Here is an 18915-nt window from a genome sequence, read left to right on the forward strand (position 1 = left end):
CTTGCCAACAAGTTGAACGTACGAGCTTAGCCTCACAGAGGAGCATTTTTGCAGGTGGCTTTGTTACCTACAGTTGTTCCGATTGTCTCAGGTTGATGGAATTGCCAATACACACTTTACTTAGGGGCAGATTTATCAAAGGACAAATTTCGCAGTTATGTGAATTTTTTTTTTAACTCTAATAAATTTGAATTTACTCACAACTGGAATGGGAGGTTATTTATGAAAAAACTCGAACATCTAATATTTGATCGAATCCGAACGACCTGAAAATTCTAACTGAATCAAATTCGAATCGAGTTTTCCTCCGGGAAAAAAAAAACAAAAAAAAAAAAAAAACTTTAATGTCAGGAAGGCAATTCACATATTCTAATGGTACGGCCATTGACTTAAAATGAACTCGGCAGGTTTTAGGTAGCAAATATTGGAATTAGAATGGTTTCCAGGGTCAAGGTGTGATAAATCTCACATTCAAATTCGAGTTGGTAAATTTAAATTCGAATTTGAGCAAAAATAAATAAATAAAACATTCGAAAATTCAAATTTACCATTCGAACCATAATAAATTTGCCCCTTAATGTTGCTTACACACAGAACAAGTGAGCAACTGCAATATATGCACACACCCAAGAAAAAGGAAGCAAAAAATTAGGGATGCCCCGAATCCACTATTTTGGATTCGGCTGAACACCGAACCGAATCTGAACCCTAATTTGCATATGCAAATTAGGGATGGGAAGGGAAAAACATTTTTTTACTTCCTTGTTTTGAGACAAAAGGTCACTCCTTTTCCCTCCCCACCCCTAATTTACATAAACAAATTAGGATTTGGATTTGGTTCGGCCTGGGAGAAGGATTCGACCGAATACGAATCCTGCTGAAAAAGGCCGAATCCCGAACCGAATCCTGGATTCGGTGCATCCCTACCAAAAATACCACTTCGCTGCCCAATGCTAAAAACCTTATGTTCTTTTTAAATAATATTTGGCACATGAAGTCAATAATAAAAAAAATAAATACAAAAAGTGACATATAGGTTATTCAGTAGTCACAGTGTCACAACATATGTGGAGTAAGATATCAGTCCCTAAAAAGGCATAAAAAGTCCTTGGAACATGCCAGCTTAGGGTATATGTTTCGGTTAATATATAAACAACTATGATATTATTCTGTAAATATATATATGCTTATCACAAAAGTAGATATAGCTCTCTGAAATTGTACATTATAAATATAAATGTTTGCAAATCTGTACAATGCTAGAAATGCTACAAAAGGCACAAATTCCGGTTCAAGTGTGCAAATGTCTTTGAAAGGATGAAGCACCAACGATTCAGTAGACAGAGCAATGCCATGCTCTCTTTGCATTCTGTTGTTTCAGTCCTGCTGGCAATAGGAAGGTGCAGTGCTTGCATGAAGGAAGCTCCAAGAGTGCAGTTCTTTTGCATCACATACAAAGAAATCAGTCCACAGAATCACATATCTCTGTTACTTTTTGGTTAAAATCTTCGGGCTGATCAGCAAATACATAATGGCCTGCACCACGGATTGCCTAAAACAGTGAGAAAAGCAGCGTAAAATATACAAACAACTGTAACATTGCATAGAAGTCATTTATCAAACAGTTTTACTTTTGATAAAGAGAGAACAAAGTACAGCATTGCACTCAACAGGACTTGACAAATCAAAATAATGTAATAGTAATGTACAGGTATGCTCAGGACCTGGTGCTTTCCGGATAAGGGGTCTTTCCGTAACTGGGAGATGGCCTTCCTATAATTTAGAGCTTTCGGTATAATGGGTTTCCGGATAGTGGATCCCATACTTGTATTAGGGCAGCTCTTGCCTCTGTTGACCCTCCACAAGATTTTACTTGATGTCTAGTATGCAATGGGCTTCCTACTTTAAGATTTGTGTGAAAAATAATGTTAAAATGACAAACCAAAAATGATCAAGATTAAAGAATAAAGTGGGACACATGCAGCAAGGCAGATGAGTAAGATTATTTCTAGGATCCACACAAAAAATTAGAGCGCTCACCTGTTACTCCATCAACCTTTTCAGGTATCTGGTGCTAAACAGCATACAAGGCCCCCTGCGAAGAGCCAGTAATATTGCAACAAAGTCCAAAGTAGCTGTAGCACACGATTCAGTTTTGTCAATGCAAAAAGTGACTTTTATTGGCTCATTGCAAACTTCAAAAACATGGCAACGTTTCGAGCCGCACAGGGCCCTTTCTCAAGCCTTGAGAAAGGGCCCTGTGCGGCTCGAAACGTTGCCATGAGAAAGGGCCCTGTGCGGCTCGAAACGTTGCCATGTTTTTGAAGTTTGCAATGAGCCAATAAAAGTCACTTTTTGCATTGACAAAACTGAATCGTGTGCTACAGCTACTTTGGACTTTATTTCTAGGATCCAGTGATGAAAACAATGTGCAAAAGCAAAATCTTACCCAATGACACAGCTATAACATGCTGCTGAAGGGGCATAAAAAAATAAAACAGGGATTTTCCTGGTATTCTCTGTGTTACACTGTAGGGATGCTCTGTTTTACAATGAACCCTTTTCTACTGTATGTATTACAGTAGGAATGTTCCCCCCTCTGAGGCAAATTGGAGAGGCTTCCTCTGAATCAACTAGCAGTTAGGCAGGTTATATACAAAGGTTGAACTTGATGGACGTGTGTCTTTTTTCAACCTAACTCACTATGTATAGCCTATGCAGTGTATCTAGCAATGCACAATACAGTTCTTGACAAGAGTGATAAAGCAAACATATAATACTTACAATAGTCTTCACATAGGAGTTTGGCCGCAGTGACTGTATGGTGCTTCCAGAATTGCCATCAATGCAAGATCGTGCACCATAAATCACGGTGATTGGAATGTCTAGGTGCATTTTATCAATACGCTGCAGCATTGGTCTTTGTGCCCAACCATATGGAACGGTCATATTCCTGAAAGCTGTCTCACCACTGTAAAGACAATCATTTGCCTAAGTAAATTAATACTGACTCAAATCAGCAATGCCAAAAAAACTGTAAACAACAAAAAAATCTAAATGCAGTGCCCTACAAAGTATTCGCAGCTTGATCAATTCTTTAATTTTACTTGATTAAAGTCCTACACGTTTTCCATATGCAGTATGTTTACTTCTAAGCACAGAAAATAGACATAACACTGTTTTCTGTTAAAATAAAAAAAAAAAAAAGTTTTACCCAGTAATAATTTATTGGCTAATACAATACCACACTTTAATAATCCATATGCCACCAAAGCAGCTTGGTGGAGTGTGAAAAGCCAACCAAACTCGCATATGCATTTATATACACTATAGGGCCAAACGTATTTGGAGATCTGCCTGTCCAATAGCTTATTAAATCAAAAAGTATTAATATGTTAATACCTTCTATGTTATATGTTGGCCCTATCTTTGCTACTACAAACTCTGGTCTTCTGTGAAGGCTTTCCATTAGATGATATTGGAACAGATCTAAAAATGGCACAGAAGATAAAATATTCTTTGAAATGTGCCGAGGCCAACTATTTATGCTTTTTGTAGAACATATTTAAGCTACCATATTTTAGTTTAACAAACAATTAATATTAGAATATCAGTATTTTTTTGTACCATATTTCCTGTGGATCAAATGTTTACATACAATTTACTACAATTTAGTGGCACCACCATTTAATTGTTTAACTTGAATAAAATGCTTGAATAAAAAGCATGTTGCTTGAATATTTGCCCATTCAACTTATGTAATAATTCTTCTATTTCCACCAGCACAGTGGGGGAAAAGTTTAACTATTTATTTTTGAGGACAACTTTTCTCCCCCAACCTGGCAATTTTTTTTCCCTGCAAGGGAGAACAGTGCAGTTGGATTTGTATTTATTCATAAGTAGGAGCTCCATACACTTTTTCTTTCTTCAACCTTGTTCAGTATAATGAACATTTAGATTTTCAGCTCACCTAGGTGACTGTGCATTACAGTGGTAGATATATTCTGTTACTGTATCATCATCAAACATTGAGGAATACTTTTTCTTGAAATCTGGTCGCAAACGCTGGACAAGGCTTAAACCTAATTAAAAAAAAAAAACAGGCATTTTAACGGGAGAGCAAATGTAATTGAAAAGTGAATTGATTAATGCAACTTTATAGTGTAGTGAAAAAGTCACAACTAGAATAGGTTGTAAAAACAGAACAAGTAGTAGAAAGACAGTAGACACAGACTAGAAGAACAACAAGGTTTTTTTTATAGGTGAAAATGCCATGGATTCACTTCCCTTGTACTTGATCCCAACTAATATATAATTAATCCTTATTGAAAGCAAAACAAGCCTACTGGGTTTATTAATTGGGTTGCTTATCAAAGGTCGAGTTTATGAGGTTTGTGAAGTTTTTTCTACCTCGAATAAACTCACAACTCAAATGTTTGCTTATTTATGAAATAAACTCGATTTAATGCAATCAGGGGGGGAAAAAATCGAATTTATCGACTTTGAGCGTAAACCACCATAAAAAAACCAACAAATCTTCAAATGGTTAAAGGGACCTCTCCCATTGACTTATACATGTACAGGTTTTAGCTGGAGTATTTTTGGATTTGGGCTTTTAGCAGATTTAAGGTATGAAGATCCAAATAAGGGAAAGATCTGTTATCTGGAAAACCCCAGGTCCCGAGCATTCTTATACCAGTATAAGCTTTAAATGGAAAATATACTATGGGTAGAAAACCTGTTATCCGGAATGCTCAGGATCTGGGGTTTTCTGCATAAGTGCTTTCCATAATTAAGATGACCATACCTTAAATCTGCTAAATATCATTTAAACATTAAACCCAATAGTATTGTGTTGCCACCAATATGGATTTGTGTATCTTAAACACCATCAAGTACAAGGTATGGTTCAATTATTAAAGAGAAAAATACAATTTTTTTTTTTAAGAAAGGAGACTTATGTGATTAAAATTGCCTCTATAGCAGACTTCCTTCCTGAATTTTGAAGCTTGTAACGGGTTTCTGGATAACAGATTACATACCAGTTTATGTAGAAGTAGGCTGCATATTGTCTATTTATGCTCAGTAAAACTTTATTGACATAGACTACTCTGCCTTATTTATCTCAATATTTGTGTATATTTATGAGTGATAACTGCTCTATGGTCTTGGACAGCTAATTGTTACTTTGATTGCAATAGAGCAGTTTATGATAGCCACAATCATATGTAGCAGCTCTAAGACTTGGCTGTAAAGTATTATTTAAATTTAGAATTGATCCGCTTTATAAAAACGCAAAGAAAAGAAAATGGTAATTGCTCCAAATCAAATGAACCTCAAAATAGAGCTTTTCATAACTATAACATAGTTAAAAAAAATTACATGATAGCATGACTTATGACTAAGTATGTCAAAGGTAAAATTTCAAAGGACTATTAAATTGGAAGCAGAAAAGATTATGATAGCTTAATCAGGTCAAAGTCTCTTCATAATATGTAGCACATCACAGGCAAATTTAGAACGTACTGGGAAATCAGGTTATTCTATTCCCACAATACACCTTTTAATTTAATATCAACAGTGACTAAATTGGAATTTTTAACTATAGTAATGATCGGCACTTCTCTCTGGTATTCACTGTATATTTCCAATAACAGCAGCATTGACTTACCTAAAGGTCCAGCTAGACGAAGCCCTGCTAGTGGATTAAATGGACTCAGCATAGCACCTACTGCTTTAATCCAGATCGGAATTGGTCTTCCTTCATCTGCATTATCAGGTCTGTCCGGGAATCCCCATGGCTCCACTAAAATAAGACTTTTCACCCTGTAGAAAGAAAGCTGTCAGACTTAATTTGATGAGAACAACAGTTAGCTGCTGCCAATGATTAAGATAAAAAACCCAGCTATTAGCACTTACCTTAATTAAAAGAACATAAATAGTAAATAAAATAGAAACAAATATAAACAGAAAAACAACACTTGGGGGCTCATTTATAAACAATGGGCAAATTTGCAACCCATAGCAACCAATCAGTGATTAGCTTTTTTTCAGTCAGCTGTAGCTTGAACACTGGAAGCAACACTGGGTTACTGCCCAGGTGAAAATTTGCCCAGTGTTTATAAACCCCCTTGGGCTTTGAACGATCTCCCAAATGTTTTAATCGTGAACTGTTCTGTAAGTGATTCATGGTCCATGTGCAAACCTTCCCCCCCCCCCCAAAAAAAAACTATTATTCCTAAAGCAGAGATATCTAATGGTCCGAACTGCATGGAGACACAAAATGTAAACAGTGCCCCAGCCTAGCAGGTCTTTCACCTGTCTGCAGGTCCTGCATCGCTTCTGAGACAGAGCTAGGCTTAGCACTGTTTAAGTAGGGAATTGTTAAAGCAGAGAATATTGACATTTAGTACAATTTTTTGACCTGTTCCCTAGAATGGCAGTGTTACTTTAAAAGTCACATTATTACAGAATAATGATAATACAAATACGTCACAGAAATGGAATACCTTTTGGGTGGGTGGACTGCCCTGGAATGCACCATGCTAAAGTCAACTTTACAAGCCTGTTTAGATCAGTAAGTATAAATTTTGGTATTAATAACTTACCGTGAAGGATACTTTAAAGAATAAGCAGAGGCCAAAAATGCACCAAGATTATGTCCAAGAAAAATCATTTTCTCCAGACCTAATTCCTTCCTCCACTCTTCGATCGACTGTACAAACTGTTCCTCAGCTTTCTCTGCATCTCCTTGAAAGTGTGGCCTACTACTGCGTCCAAATCCCAAGATGTCACATGCATAAACTGTCCTGTCTTGGCAAATGTTTTCAAAGTTGAGCACCCACAGTCCAACCCCTCCACCAAATCCATGTAGCAGAACAAGTGGGGTTTTATTTGATAATGGTTGTTTAAATGCCAAGGTCCATACCTTATTTCCACCAGATATAAGTATGTGTTCTTTACTGTAAGTACGCGTTATACCTATACAAACAAGAAATAATCAAAGGTTGCTATTATTTTGGTAAGTGGTTAAATTGTTTAGTTGCAGTTAATAGCAATCTGTATTGATAAACATTTCTGGTATTTACCAGTTGACTTTCATGTAATTGGTATAAAGCTAATAACACTGCTCATATACATATAGAAAAGGAAAGTTACAAGGTTATACTAGTTAGCAGGTAGAAACAGATAACAGGTTCTTATCATGCAGTGTTGGAAAATAGCTTTACAGCATAAGGTGATTCAGCACCCTCTCCATGGACAAGAAATCAATAAGAAATGCATAGAAAGTGTTTGGACTGTGTGAGCAAACACAATATGATCTGCAATAAACAGCAATAAGTGTCTCCACTTTGTTCCACAATATTCATGTACCAACATAAGTAGTGGAATAAGCACAAGCCATTGCAGTACTTTTCTACAACACGACTGGTTTATTGATATGACATGTTTCAAGACCCAGTGGAACCTTTCTCAAGAATGACCTGCACATTGCATCAACCTTATTAACCATGTCTCAATGGAAGTAATCCCAAAATTGTGCTAACCTCCCCCCCCACCCCCAAAAAAAAATATTGTGTGTTAGCTGCAACCTACTCTTCAGCATTTTCTCTTCTGCTTCTTTGAGATGAGGTATTGATGTAGGGCACCAGGCGGGAAGCCAACTGGAAAGCCACCCTGACCTAAAATCAGAAAAAATAAATACATTACAAAAACTGGACACTATCTAAAGTTCAAACCCTTCCGCACCACAGATCCTACAATGTACATGCTCTTATGATAATAACAATGCCTTAGGGTCTGTGTTTATCACTGCAGACTGTGCACTACCCCATGATAAACACAAGACTATACATGCATGTAAAACAGATTAGAAGACTGGATGGAAAATATAAGCTTCGTAATGAAAGAGGACGATGAAGTAAGCACCCTTGCTAAAGTATGGGATCCTTGCACACTGTTATTTGCCACCATGATGACTTGGCAAAATTAAAATTTCCCAGAAGATTAGGATCAACTCATAGAAAAAAAACAAAAGTGACACCCGCATAATTAATTTTAATGTTTAGCACATCAGTGATGCATGTTTCTAGCTAATGTAAATTTAATGTAATGAAATTTGCATGTACAAAGAGTACCATATTCAGAACTGACCAAGTTTTGCACAAAGCTGATAAAACGGATGAAAAAAAGACTAAAAAGATTTCATTTCCTGGACTTTTTTGGTATTGCAAGTACCTACCCTTTAAATGCAATTCATTTTTTGGTTTCACATATAGAAGAAAACCACTTGTTTATATAGCACTACTTACGACACTTCACTGTTTCAGCATCTTTCCATTTAAAGACACCGACATAGGCATCACTAAAGTGATACTGTATCTGTATTGAACTCTTTTGGCCTATTATAACATTACTTCATTAGGCCTTAATAACCTTTAAGAGTTGTCATCTATTAACAACGGCAGAGTTTAAAGGGGTGGTGTTCACCTTTATGTTAACTTTTAGTATGGTATAGAATGGCCAGTTTTAAACAGCTTTTCAATTGACCTTTCTTATTTTTTTTTTTTTTTATAGTTTTTGAATTTTTTGCCTTTATCGTTTTCTACTTTCAAATGGGGGTCGCTGACCCAAGCTAAAAGCAAATGCTGTGTATGGATACAAATTATTGGTATTGCTACCTTTTCTACTCATCTTTCTATTAAGGTCCTCTCATATTCGTATTCCAGTTTCTTATTCAAATAAATACATGGTTGATGGGGTAATTTGGCCCCTAGCAACTAGATTATTGATATTGCAAACTGGAAAGCTGCTGAATAAAAAGCTAAATAACTCAAAAACCACAAATAATAAACCAATTGTAAATTGTTTCAGAATATAACTCAACGCCATACTGAAAGTTAATTTAACCCCTTTAACAAAATCTCTGACCCCCAAAATACGCAGAGAAAAATGGCAATAAGAAAAAACGCCCATGCATTAGGACAAAAAAGTAATATTTACCAAATTTTTTGGCGAAACGGGACAGATTCACTAATCACTAGCAGTCACTCAACAGTTACTCTTCTAAGTAACAAAGCGATGATCTGAAAATGAAGCTAAATTAACCCTAATAAGCAGGGGAAGCCAATCAATAAATTGCAAAAGGTTTCCAGTTTGCAACTTCCACAATCTGTAATGTCACCAAGAAATGGAGAACTGTGGAAGTCAAGGGAAGAATACAACTTTCAGAGAGAAATGCTCATATGAGGGCCAGAAACATCAGTATCTGAGGTATGCAAAACAGCATCTAGACAAGCCAGAAGCCTAAACATTTGCAATACAAACCCTTTTAATTAGCCACCAGAAAATCCAATGTGTTTTTCAAGATTTCCAGCAGTTACAATATTTTTCTAATAAAGGTTTTGCTATTCAGAAAATTAGCCTTTACATGGAACTGTAGAGAGCACTCGGGATCAGACTGCTAGTGTTGCAAAATGAGAATTTATTTTAGTAAATATGCATTTAAAAATGCAGGACATGAGCGGTCAAGAACCACTGCCTGCTGAGGAAATGTTCTATTTTTGGATATCTAAGGCAGAGCTGAAAAAAAAAAAAAACCACAATATTTAATGCAGGATAAAAATAGTTGGAGAGCTTAGCAAATTGCATCATACAGAAGGGATCAGAATGAACAGGGACAGTTTGTACACGGATATATTCCAAGTACTTCTTTCAAAGAAGTTTTGGCAGACCGAAACTTCCAAGAATTTCATGTTTTCCCAATCCTCTACTGTGTAAGTGTGTTAGAACACCACCACCAAATGGTATTTATTTGTGAGTTCTGTGCAAACTGATTAGTGAAACACATCTGTATTGGATGCTATGTTAAAATTTATGGGATGGGATGGGTTATCCAGAACCCCGTTACCCAGAAAGCTCTGAATTACAGAAAGTCCACCTGCCATATTCTCCTTTTTTTTTTAAAAAAAATGTGGATTATATGATTATAATGGAGTCTATAGGAGACAGCCTTTCTGTAATTTGGAATTTTCTGGATAGCAGGTTTCCGAATTACAGATCCCATACCTGTAATAATAAAAGTATCTTGTACTTGATACCAACGAAGATATAATTAATCCTTATTAGAAGCAAAACCACCCTTTTGGGTTTATTTAATGTTAAGACTTCCTAGTAAACAAAGCATGAAGATCCAAACTACAGAAAGATCAGTTATCCTGAAAACCCCAGGTCCCAAGTATTCTGGATAACAGGTCCCATACCTGTACGTACATAAAGGTTGTAGTTGCAATTAGGGATGCATAGAAAGGTCACTTTTGGATTATAACCTTTCAGTCAAATCCCCACCTTTTTTTACAGTTTGTCTGGCTGAACAAAATCTGCACACTAAATATCATGTAACTTTAGGTAACCAGACAACTAAAGGCATACATTTTTTTCATATTTTGCTCAAATGCATTAGCAAATAAGCATCCATATTTAGTTTAGGATAAATGCAAATGCTTTGTGGCCTACTGTATATTCACCAAATAATAAAATGGTGGATTTGATGTATCTCTAATAAATAATAATACTATTTGCATGTTTTGGACAAATGGAATTGTATGAGATAAAGCAGTGGTTATTTTATAAATAAGCACCGAGAAAATCAAAATGTTATATTTTAGAACAACCGGAACGTGCAGCAGGTCCCCTGCACATTCATTCCCAAGTGTTATATATGAGTAACTGGCTGTCACGGACATTAATCCCAGTAAAAGTCATTTACTAACCCTGGGCGCATTAGACAATAATCTATAGCAACTATAATAAAATAACATTCATTATTCTACATGCAGTAGACAGATAAAAGCGAATTGCTGATTGTTTTCTATATTTCTGCAGGGGTCCCCAACCGCCGGGCTGCAGCCCAGAACCGCGACGAATTGGATGCCGGCACGCCAGAATTGGACACCGACCCCTCCCGACCCCCCTCAGTCCTTGCAAAAAATTGGCTCTACACCAGTTCCCGGGCCAAAAAAGGTTGGGGACAGATGTGTTACTGAACTGGGGCAAATTTCACAGTTTTAGTAAATTATATACCACAACATTTTCTATGTGTTACTGATGATAATAACTGCAAAAGCCGAATGAAACATTAAGATACCATTTAGTCTGCATTAAAATAAAAATATTCCTTGTGGCATTTTTGGTAACAAAATATTAACCCCATAGGATCTGCTCTGTGTTATTGATCATATGGAGACCACAAAATGCAGAATGTCACCATAAGGAACCAAACTAATCTAGGGCAGAGATGTAGATTCAGGTGGGCTCAGGCACACCTCTGTCCCTGCAGCTTTAATGGGAAATAATAGGACACCTATTCTGCCATGTTGTCCCTCTTTCCCTTAACTGTGTTGCTATCATTGTGTGATTTTAGTGCTCAGATGCCTGAAGTGCTGATAAAATCAGTTAATTCCCCAGTAAAGCAGCCCCATAACATTAAAAACATCCCCCTGAAACAATATTTTGCCTTGCATAGGCAGCAACAGAATTGTGGCTGAGATATAGTGGATATATTATGTCTGGTTATTAAATACTTCTGAGGTAATGTACTAATAAGGACAAAGGTTGCTAAAGTCTAGTACCACTTTCAACCAATCAAATTGTGCTTTCAAACAGCTGACCAGTATATGGAACCTGGTGATTGGTTCTATGGGTCAAAAGACTTGTAGCAAACTTTGCACCTTTTATTACACTAATATCTTTGAGTTGTACAGTAGGCTTTTGCTCTCTATCCTATCAGATAGTGACATATAGAGAGATAGAGAACAAGAAGCAGATGAAAATGAAAGGGAAAGTAAAAGCGAAGAAGCATTTTAATTCCTGATTGAATTTCCTTATGTATGAAATTAAGGGGCAGATTTACTAATAATCAATATGGAACAGTAAATTCTAGTGGCTCCATAAAGACCACTGAAATTTATAAAGTAAAAAATCAGATTGATATTCAATATAACTGAAGGCAAGTGACTTGCAGAAGTATTTCAAGGGAACATATAAGGGGATCATTCTATATTTCATTGGAACAAACCTATAGAATTAGCAGGGCTCTCTTTAAAACGTTTATATGCCAAATATATAATCTATATTTTCAGCGTACACCCATCTATTTAACAACAATATGAAATAAAGATGTAGTTGATGATAAAAAATAAAAAAAAATTGGCCACACAGGTGGTAAACTGCCCTATCCTATTTAAGAAATGTTGGCTATTAGGGCAATTTGGCCTAATAGAGCTTTAGAGTGATATCTGTACAGGAATGCATAGATTTAATTCTTTCTAAAACCATGGATTTCTTGTTTTTTCAATTAAACTGAAAGGGAGATTAACATCATCTACTTCAAGACAATATAATTAATGTATAGCCTTTCAGTTGATGCAGAACGGTTTTCCCAACATCTAGAGGGTTATTTATCAAAGGTCAAATTTTAGAGTTATCTAAGCTTTTTTAGACCTCGAATGAACTCACAACTTGAATGGTTTCTATTACAAGAAAAAACTTGAATGTAAAAAACTCTATCAGTGAATTCGGGGTTAACACTTGACCGAGTGAAAAAGCGAAACATTACAAAAAAAACCGTGAACATTATGAAGGTTATTAACATCTCCAAATGATTCAAGGGGCTCTGCCACAGACCACGTGACCTCGACAGGTTTTAGATTCAAGCTATTTCCAGGGCCAGGGTATAATAAATGTAAAAAAATTCTATATTTTTTTTAACTCGAAAAAATAGGTTTGTTTTATAAACCTGAAAAAAATATTTTTGACGCAAATAATACCATACAAAATTTGTGTTTTCCATGGAAAAAACAACTCGACCTTTAATAAATCTAACACTTATTTTCTGGTTGGTCGTTTTTGAACAGATTTGGAACTTGGCCATCGGCACAGCAGTGTTCCAAGAAAACTATAGTGCAGAAGCAGTATAAAATTATGGAAAATTAATCTACTTAGAAATTCATAAGAAAAATTGAATGGAGGTTATCAAAAGAACCCTAAGAATGTGTATTAAGTTTTCAGAAGGATCTAAGTGCTCTTAAACTTTGCTTCTGCAAAGTTCTTGATGCAATCTGAACACAATTGATAACACACAGTGTGGCCGTTGGCTCCATTTTGTTGTACAGGTATGGGATCCATTATCCGGAAACCCATTATCCAGAAAGTTCAGAATTATAGAATGGCTGTCTCCCATAGGCACCATTTAAGCCAAGTAATCAAAATTTTTAAAAACTTATCTGCCAACTTCTGTGCTTAGCATTTATCAGTATCAATTTCACAGCAAGAAACACACTTTTCTATTAACCATTTCCCTGCCAACAGAAATCTGTTTGCTGATCACCAAATTGCATATATTCTAGATTTCCTGGATTATATCTGCCCACACATGGCGATTGAAGTGCCAACAAAATGTTTTCCAGATCCGTTATCCAGATAGAATCCTAAAAGCCTAAGAACAATATCCTTGTGTAACTTTGAAACATATCTAGTGTGAATATGCAAGGATCCGTAACCAGTAAGCATGCCTTTAATGAGCTGCTAAAAAGCCACACAAAGTCCTGCAAATTAACTCACAACTTCAAAATACTACTTTCCAGTACAATAACTTGGAGATTAATACATGCCAGTGGCTAGACACAATAGAACCCTTATCACAAATATGATACTAAGGTTAATGGGCGACTTCTGCTAGAAAACTCTGGAATTTACACAAAGTTAATGGGGACATGTAGCATATTTTAAAAAATAAAAAAAAATTAGGGATGCACAAAATCCACTATTTTGGATTCGGCCGAACCCCTGAATCCTTCATGAAACATTCGGCCGAATAGCGAAACAAATCCGAATTTGCATATGCAGATTAGTGGTTTGAAGGGGAAAACATTTTTTACTTCCTTGTTCTATGACAAAAAGTCACGCAATTTCCCTCCCCGCCCCCAATTTGCATATGCAAATTAGGATTCGGATTCAGTTTGGCCGGGCAGAAGGATTCGGCCAAATCCGAATCCTGCTCAAAAAGGCCGAATCCAGAACCAAATCCTGGATTCGGTGCATCCCTAAAAAAAATCATCACATAGCCTATGATAAATGATACATGCCAACTGATTTAGATCAGTTAAAAAGTCACCACTCATTCCATGGAAGCAGAAAAAGTGTGAGCATTTCAGCCAATCACAAGTTTGCCCTAACACAGAGAAAGATGTATAGCAGTTCTTTATCAGGCCCAGCAAGCAATGGCTTCTCATCCTCAAGATGGGAAATGACTTGCATATAGGGTTGCCACCTTTTCTGGAAAAAAATACCGGCCTTCCTATATATTTTTTTTCCTATTAATAACATTGGGATCAACCATCATTTTTACCGGCCAGGCCAGTAAAATACCGGTCATGTGGCAACCCTACTTGCATACCACAATGCAAGAGGTAACTAAAACCTTCTTTCTGCTTTTATGTGTAAATGGGATGGCAGATATAGTTTTTCACAGTGCAAACACAGACATAAAAACGGGTTTTTTGATTTAAAATGGACTTTTGCTATGAGGTAGACAGCCGAAGTCTAAAGGTGGTCATAGACGTAACAATTACGATCTTTCTTGGAAAAGATCTTTCCAAGAAAGATCGTTCGTTTCAATACACATGTGTAGAGCTGAAGCGTCAGATATACAGGTAGATATACGGGAAGAAACAATAGAATTCTACCTGTATCTGACGATTCATCACTAACAATGGCGATGTTTGGGTGCCTTCAAAGGCACCCGATCAAAATTTTCCGTCCAGCCCGGTCAACAAGCCGAACGATATCCAAGTCTTCTGCCGATAATGGTCAGCTCTTTTTCCACCATACATGCAACGAATATCGGACGAAAATTTGTTTCATACAATATTATCTGTGCGTCTCTGGCCACCTTAAAGGGAAAGGAAACCTAGTCGGCGCAAAAACCCTCCCCCCCTCCCGTTTGTTGCCCACCCTCCCTCCTCCCCCCTGGCCTACCCGTCCCGCTGGGCAAATGCCCCTAACTTGTTACTTACCCTTCTGCGCAGGTCCAGTCCAGGGAGTTTACAGACGACATCTTCTTCCACGCGATCTTCTTCCTGCTTTGAACGACTTTTGGTGCATGCGCAGTAGGAGCATTTTGCCGGTACGGATCTACTGTGCATGCGCCAAAAGTCACTATGTACTTTTGGCACATGCGCAGTAGATCGTACCGGCGAAATGCTCCTACTGCGCATGCGCCGGTCAAAGCAGGAAGAAGATCGTGTGGAAGAAGATGTCGTCTGTGAACTCCCTGGACAGGACCTGCGCAGAAGGGTAAGTAACAAGTTAGGGGCATTTGCCCAGCAGGACGGGTAGGCCAGGGGGGAGGAGGGAGGGTGGGCAACACACGGGAGGGGGGAGGGATTTTGCACCAACTAGGTTTCCTTCCCCTTTAAGGCTATTGGTCTTTTTCTGTGTGTGTTTTAGAATCACCCTTTTTTGTTGTTCAGGCTTGACATTAAAACGGTTTGCAGATGACAACAGGTTCATGAATTAAAACAGGGAGCAGTTTTGAAATCAATATTGCAAAAGAAAAACAAGCAATAACAATAGCTGCTTTTTTTGGTTGCCGGGTCAGGAACACAACATCCAGACAGTATTTTTAACTGCACGCTGGAAAAAGCCATAAGAAAAAACAATAATTTAAAAAAGACCAATTGGAAAGTTGCTTAGAATAAGTCCATCTATAACATACTAAAAGTTGATGTGAAATTCAACTTCCCCTCAGTATCTAACATATAAAGGGTGGAGTGTTATCTTTTAAATGTTCACATGGTTAGTTTCAGCACAGCATATTGAGAAAGTGGCTTAGCCCACGAAACGCATGAAGCGTGCTTGGGAATGTATTTTCTGATCTAATTTTTAAATGAAGACTTAATAAATTATGGATTTTAAAGTCTGCTTGTGCTCCGTGTTCAAATACATTAACATGTAAAGGGTGAATCCGCAAAAACCAGACCACCCCTGGTAAAATCCTCATGAACGATAAGCCTAGGGCAAGTAAAAATATGAAACCATAAGAAAGCCGCTGTTTAACTGGAAATGGCTAAAAACAAACCTGGTACCGCTGGTATCAATTTAATATTGTTGTGCGAAATCTGTGTGTATAGACATTTGGGATTATGCACAAAATCTATGAGGGTATGGGACCCATTATCCAGAAAGCTCTGGATTACGGGAGGCCATTTGCCATAGACTCCATTTTAATCATATAATTTTTTTTAATTACTTTTTCCTCTGTATTAATAAAACAGTTCCTTGTACTTGATCCCGACTATTGATCCCAATCCTTACTGCAGACGAAACAGTCATATCGAGTTTAATAATGTTTACACGATTTTAAGTAAAGAATGGAGATCTAAATTAAGGAAAGATCCCTTATCCAGAAAACCCCACATCCCAAGCATTCTGGACAACAGGTCCCCTATCTGTATATCATTCTCCATCATGAAACAGTTTCACCTTCGCCCTTTTGCTGGGTTATAACATTTTTCCCTCTGACACATCACTACAAAAAAATAAATAAAAAGCATCTAGCAATTAGTATGTACTTTATACAGAGCAGCTGTTGGGATATGTAACTGGGAACTAAAAAGTAAAGACGCCAGGTCTATGTATTAACTACACATAGAACACACACTGCCACAGTCCAATTTCTCGTAACAACTTAATACGTTCCAGATATTGGCGCTGCTGCAACCCCCACTGCATGCTGGAAGCTGTAGTCCTGCAACTACTGACAAGCAGAAAGTTCGCTGCGTCAGTTCAAAACAAAAGCTGACATGACGCAGCGCCGCCCTCCGTCCGTCCACTAAGCCAGAGGTCACGGGGTGGGAGAGCAGCAGCAGCTGCCCAGAGATGTGAACGCGCACGGCCCTCATGCATAGAAAGTCAAGGGCAAAAAGCATGCGCCCAGGCCAAGAGTTAGAGTGGCGGCTACGGATATTATCTCGGGGTGAGAAGCGCTCACTCACTCTCTTTCAGGCTGTCCCCCTGGTACGTACACAAAAGACCAGACGGCTGCTCTTAGGGCACCTATGAGCCCTCTTTCGGAGTAGGAAGAAACCATATCGGATCCCTCCGCCATCCTTCAGTCTCCACCGACCCTTCTCTTTATAGCACTTCGCTTCTTCTTTCTCTGTTGCGCTCTCGGTATGATCAGATTGATTGCCGGATCAGCTGCTTAACGCGGGTTGTTTTGCCAGGAGTCTCCCCCTTCCTACGTCAGCTCACCAGCCTTCTCCACAAGTCAGTGGGCGGTGCTAGAGAGGTCATATGTTTTAATGGTAGCAAACTTCGCCATGTTTGTTGTGGGCTTTGTTTATTCACTTGGAGAAAGTTGATGATATCGAAGATTGTTTTATTTACTTGGGTATATAATATAGCCAGGAAATAGTGGTCTAAATAACCACCTTCCCTATACCAAAATCTGTGTTGTGGTATAGCAGAGGCTGCAGCACATGATGTTTGGGGGAAATGTAATAAGGCCTTGAGGTATCAAACACCTTTTAAGTTTAGTTGTTTTTTAGATAGTTCACCAGAAATAAAACAATTATTTTCTATTTGCGACTTTTTAAAATTTAAAGCTCTGTGAGGAGGGTTGCGGACTAGTGATGTGCAGGTCAGGGTTTTCTTGACCCGACCCTAACCTGCGCTGCTGCAACCCACATCCGTGCTTCCGGGGTCCTTTTATAGACCCGCGCCGCCCCTCCAATGATGTCACAAAAGGGGCGTGGTGAGCAGACGCAAGACTATAAAACCGGAACCAGAAGTCGGATGCCGGCATTTGAAGAAACCCGCACCCACCCGCGAGGAGCACTGCAAGGTCGACCCGAACCTGCCTGACCCACGGGTCCCCGCGGGTATCGGGTCGGCCCGCACATCACTATTGCGGACCCTGTAAATTGTTCTGAATTGATACACCAGGCCTAGTTGATACATTTGTTATCTTTGGCCCTGCTGAGCAGATTCCCTGAGTTTCATTAAAGGGGTTGTTCTTAGGGTTGCCAACTTTTCTGGGAAAAAATACTGGCCTTCATATATATATTTATCTTTATTCCCTGTTGATAACATTGGGATCAGTCATCATTTTTACTGGCCAGGTGGCAACCCTAGTTGTTCTCCTTTGAGAGAACTTTTAGTATGATACAGAGAGTGATATTCGGACACAATTTGCAATTGGTTTTTATTTTTCATTATTTAAGTTGTTTGATTTATTTAGCTTTTTATTCAGCAGCTTTTCAATTTGCATTTTCTGGTAGCTAGGGTTCAAACAATCCTAGAAACCATGCATTGATTTGAATAAGAGACTGGAATATGAATAGGAGTGGGCCTGGATAGAAAGATGAGTTATAAAAATAAGCAATAACAATACATTTGTAGCCTTACAGATCATTTGCTTTTTAGAAGGGGTCAGCGACGCCCATTTGCAAGCTGCAAAGCGTCATAAGAAGACAAATAATTATACAACTATAAAAAAAATAATAATAATGAAAACCAATTGAAAAGTTGCTTAGTATTGGTCATTCTATAATGTACTAAAAGTTAACTTAAAGGTGAACCACCCTTTAAAAGTCAGCTGTTCATACAATAGCATACCTACCAACATTTGAGATTAAGAAAGAGGGCCACACCCATTTATAGCCACTCCCCATAAGTCACACCCATTTCACAAAAACACACCCCTTTTCCTTATTGAATACTAGTGTAATTAATTTTACTGAAAGGCATTTAGTGGCATTTATTATAAAGTCTCAGCCAATAGGCAATCACAGCCCAGCGGTCACACCTGCAATGACAGGCTTCAGTCCCCTATCAGGTCAGCGAATTGTGACT

At 37.9% G+C, this 18915-nt stretch overlaps 1 protein-coding gene across 2 annotated transcripts; it reads right to left on the reverse strand.

Moving 5' to 3' along the window:
* Positions 1-1017: 1017 nt before the first annotated feature.
* On the reverse strand, positions 1018-17590 carry abhd5.L (abhydrolase domain containing 5 L homeolog). 2 transcript variants are annotated; one of them, XM_041566029.1, is made up of 7 exons: positions 17085-17590; positions 7597-7682; positions 6609-6981; positions 5672-5826; positions 3971-4082; positions 2785-2971; positions 1018-1552 (listed from the first exon to the last, which is right to left on the reverse strand). In XM_041566029.1, the coding sequence occupies exons 1-7, from the start codon at positions 17165-17167 to the stop codon at positions 1463-1465; spliced, it is 1086 nt and encodes a 361-aa protein (XP_041421963.1). In that variant the 5' UTR covers positions 17168-17590; the 3' UTR covers positions 1018-1462. The 2 variants fall into 2 exon arrangements, with proteins under 2 accessions (XP_041421963.1, XP_018122032.1); XM_018266543.2 differs by having other exon boundaries at positions 17055-17589.
* Between the last annotated feature and the right edge of the window lie 1325 nt (positions 17591-18915).

Source organism: Xenopus laevis, chromosome 6L (assembly GCF_017654675.1).
Source record: "Xenopus laevis strain J_2021 chromosome 6L, Xenopus_laevis_v10.1, whole genome shotgun sequence".
NCBI classification, from domain to species: domain Eukaryota; kingdom Metazoa; phylum Chordata; class Amphibia; order Anura; family Pipidae; genus Xenopus; species Xenopus laevis.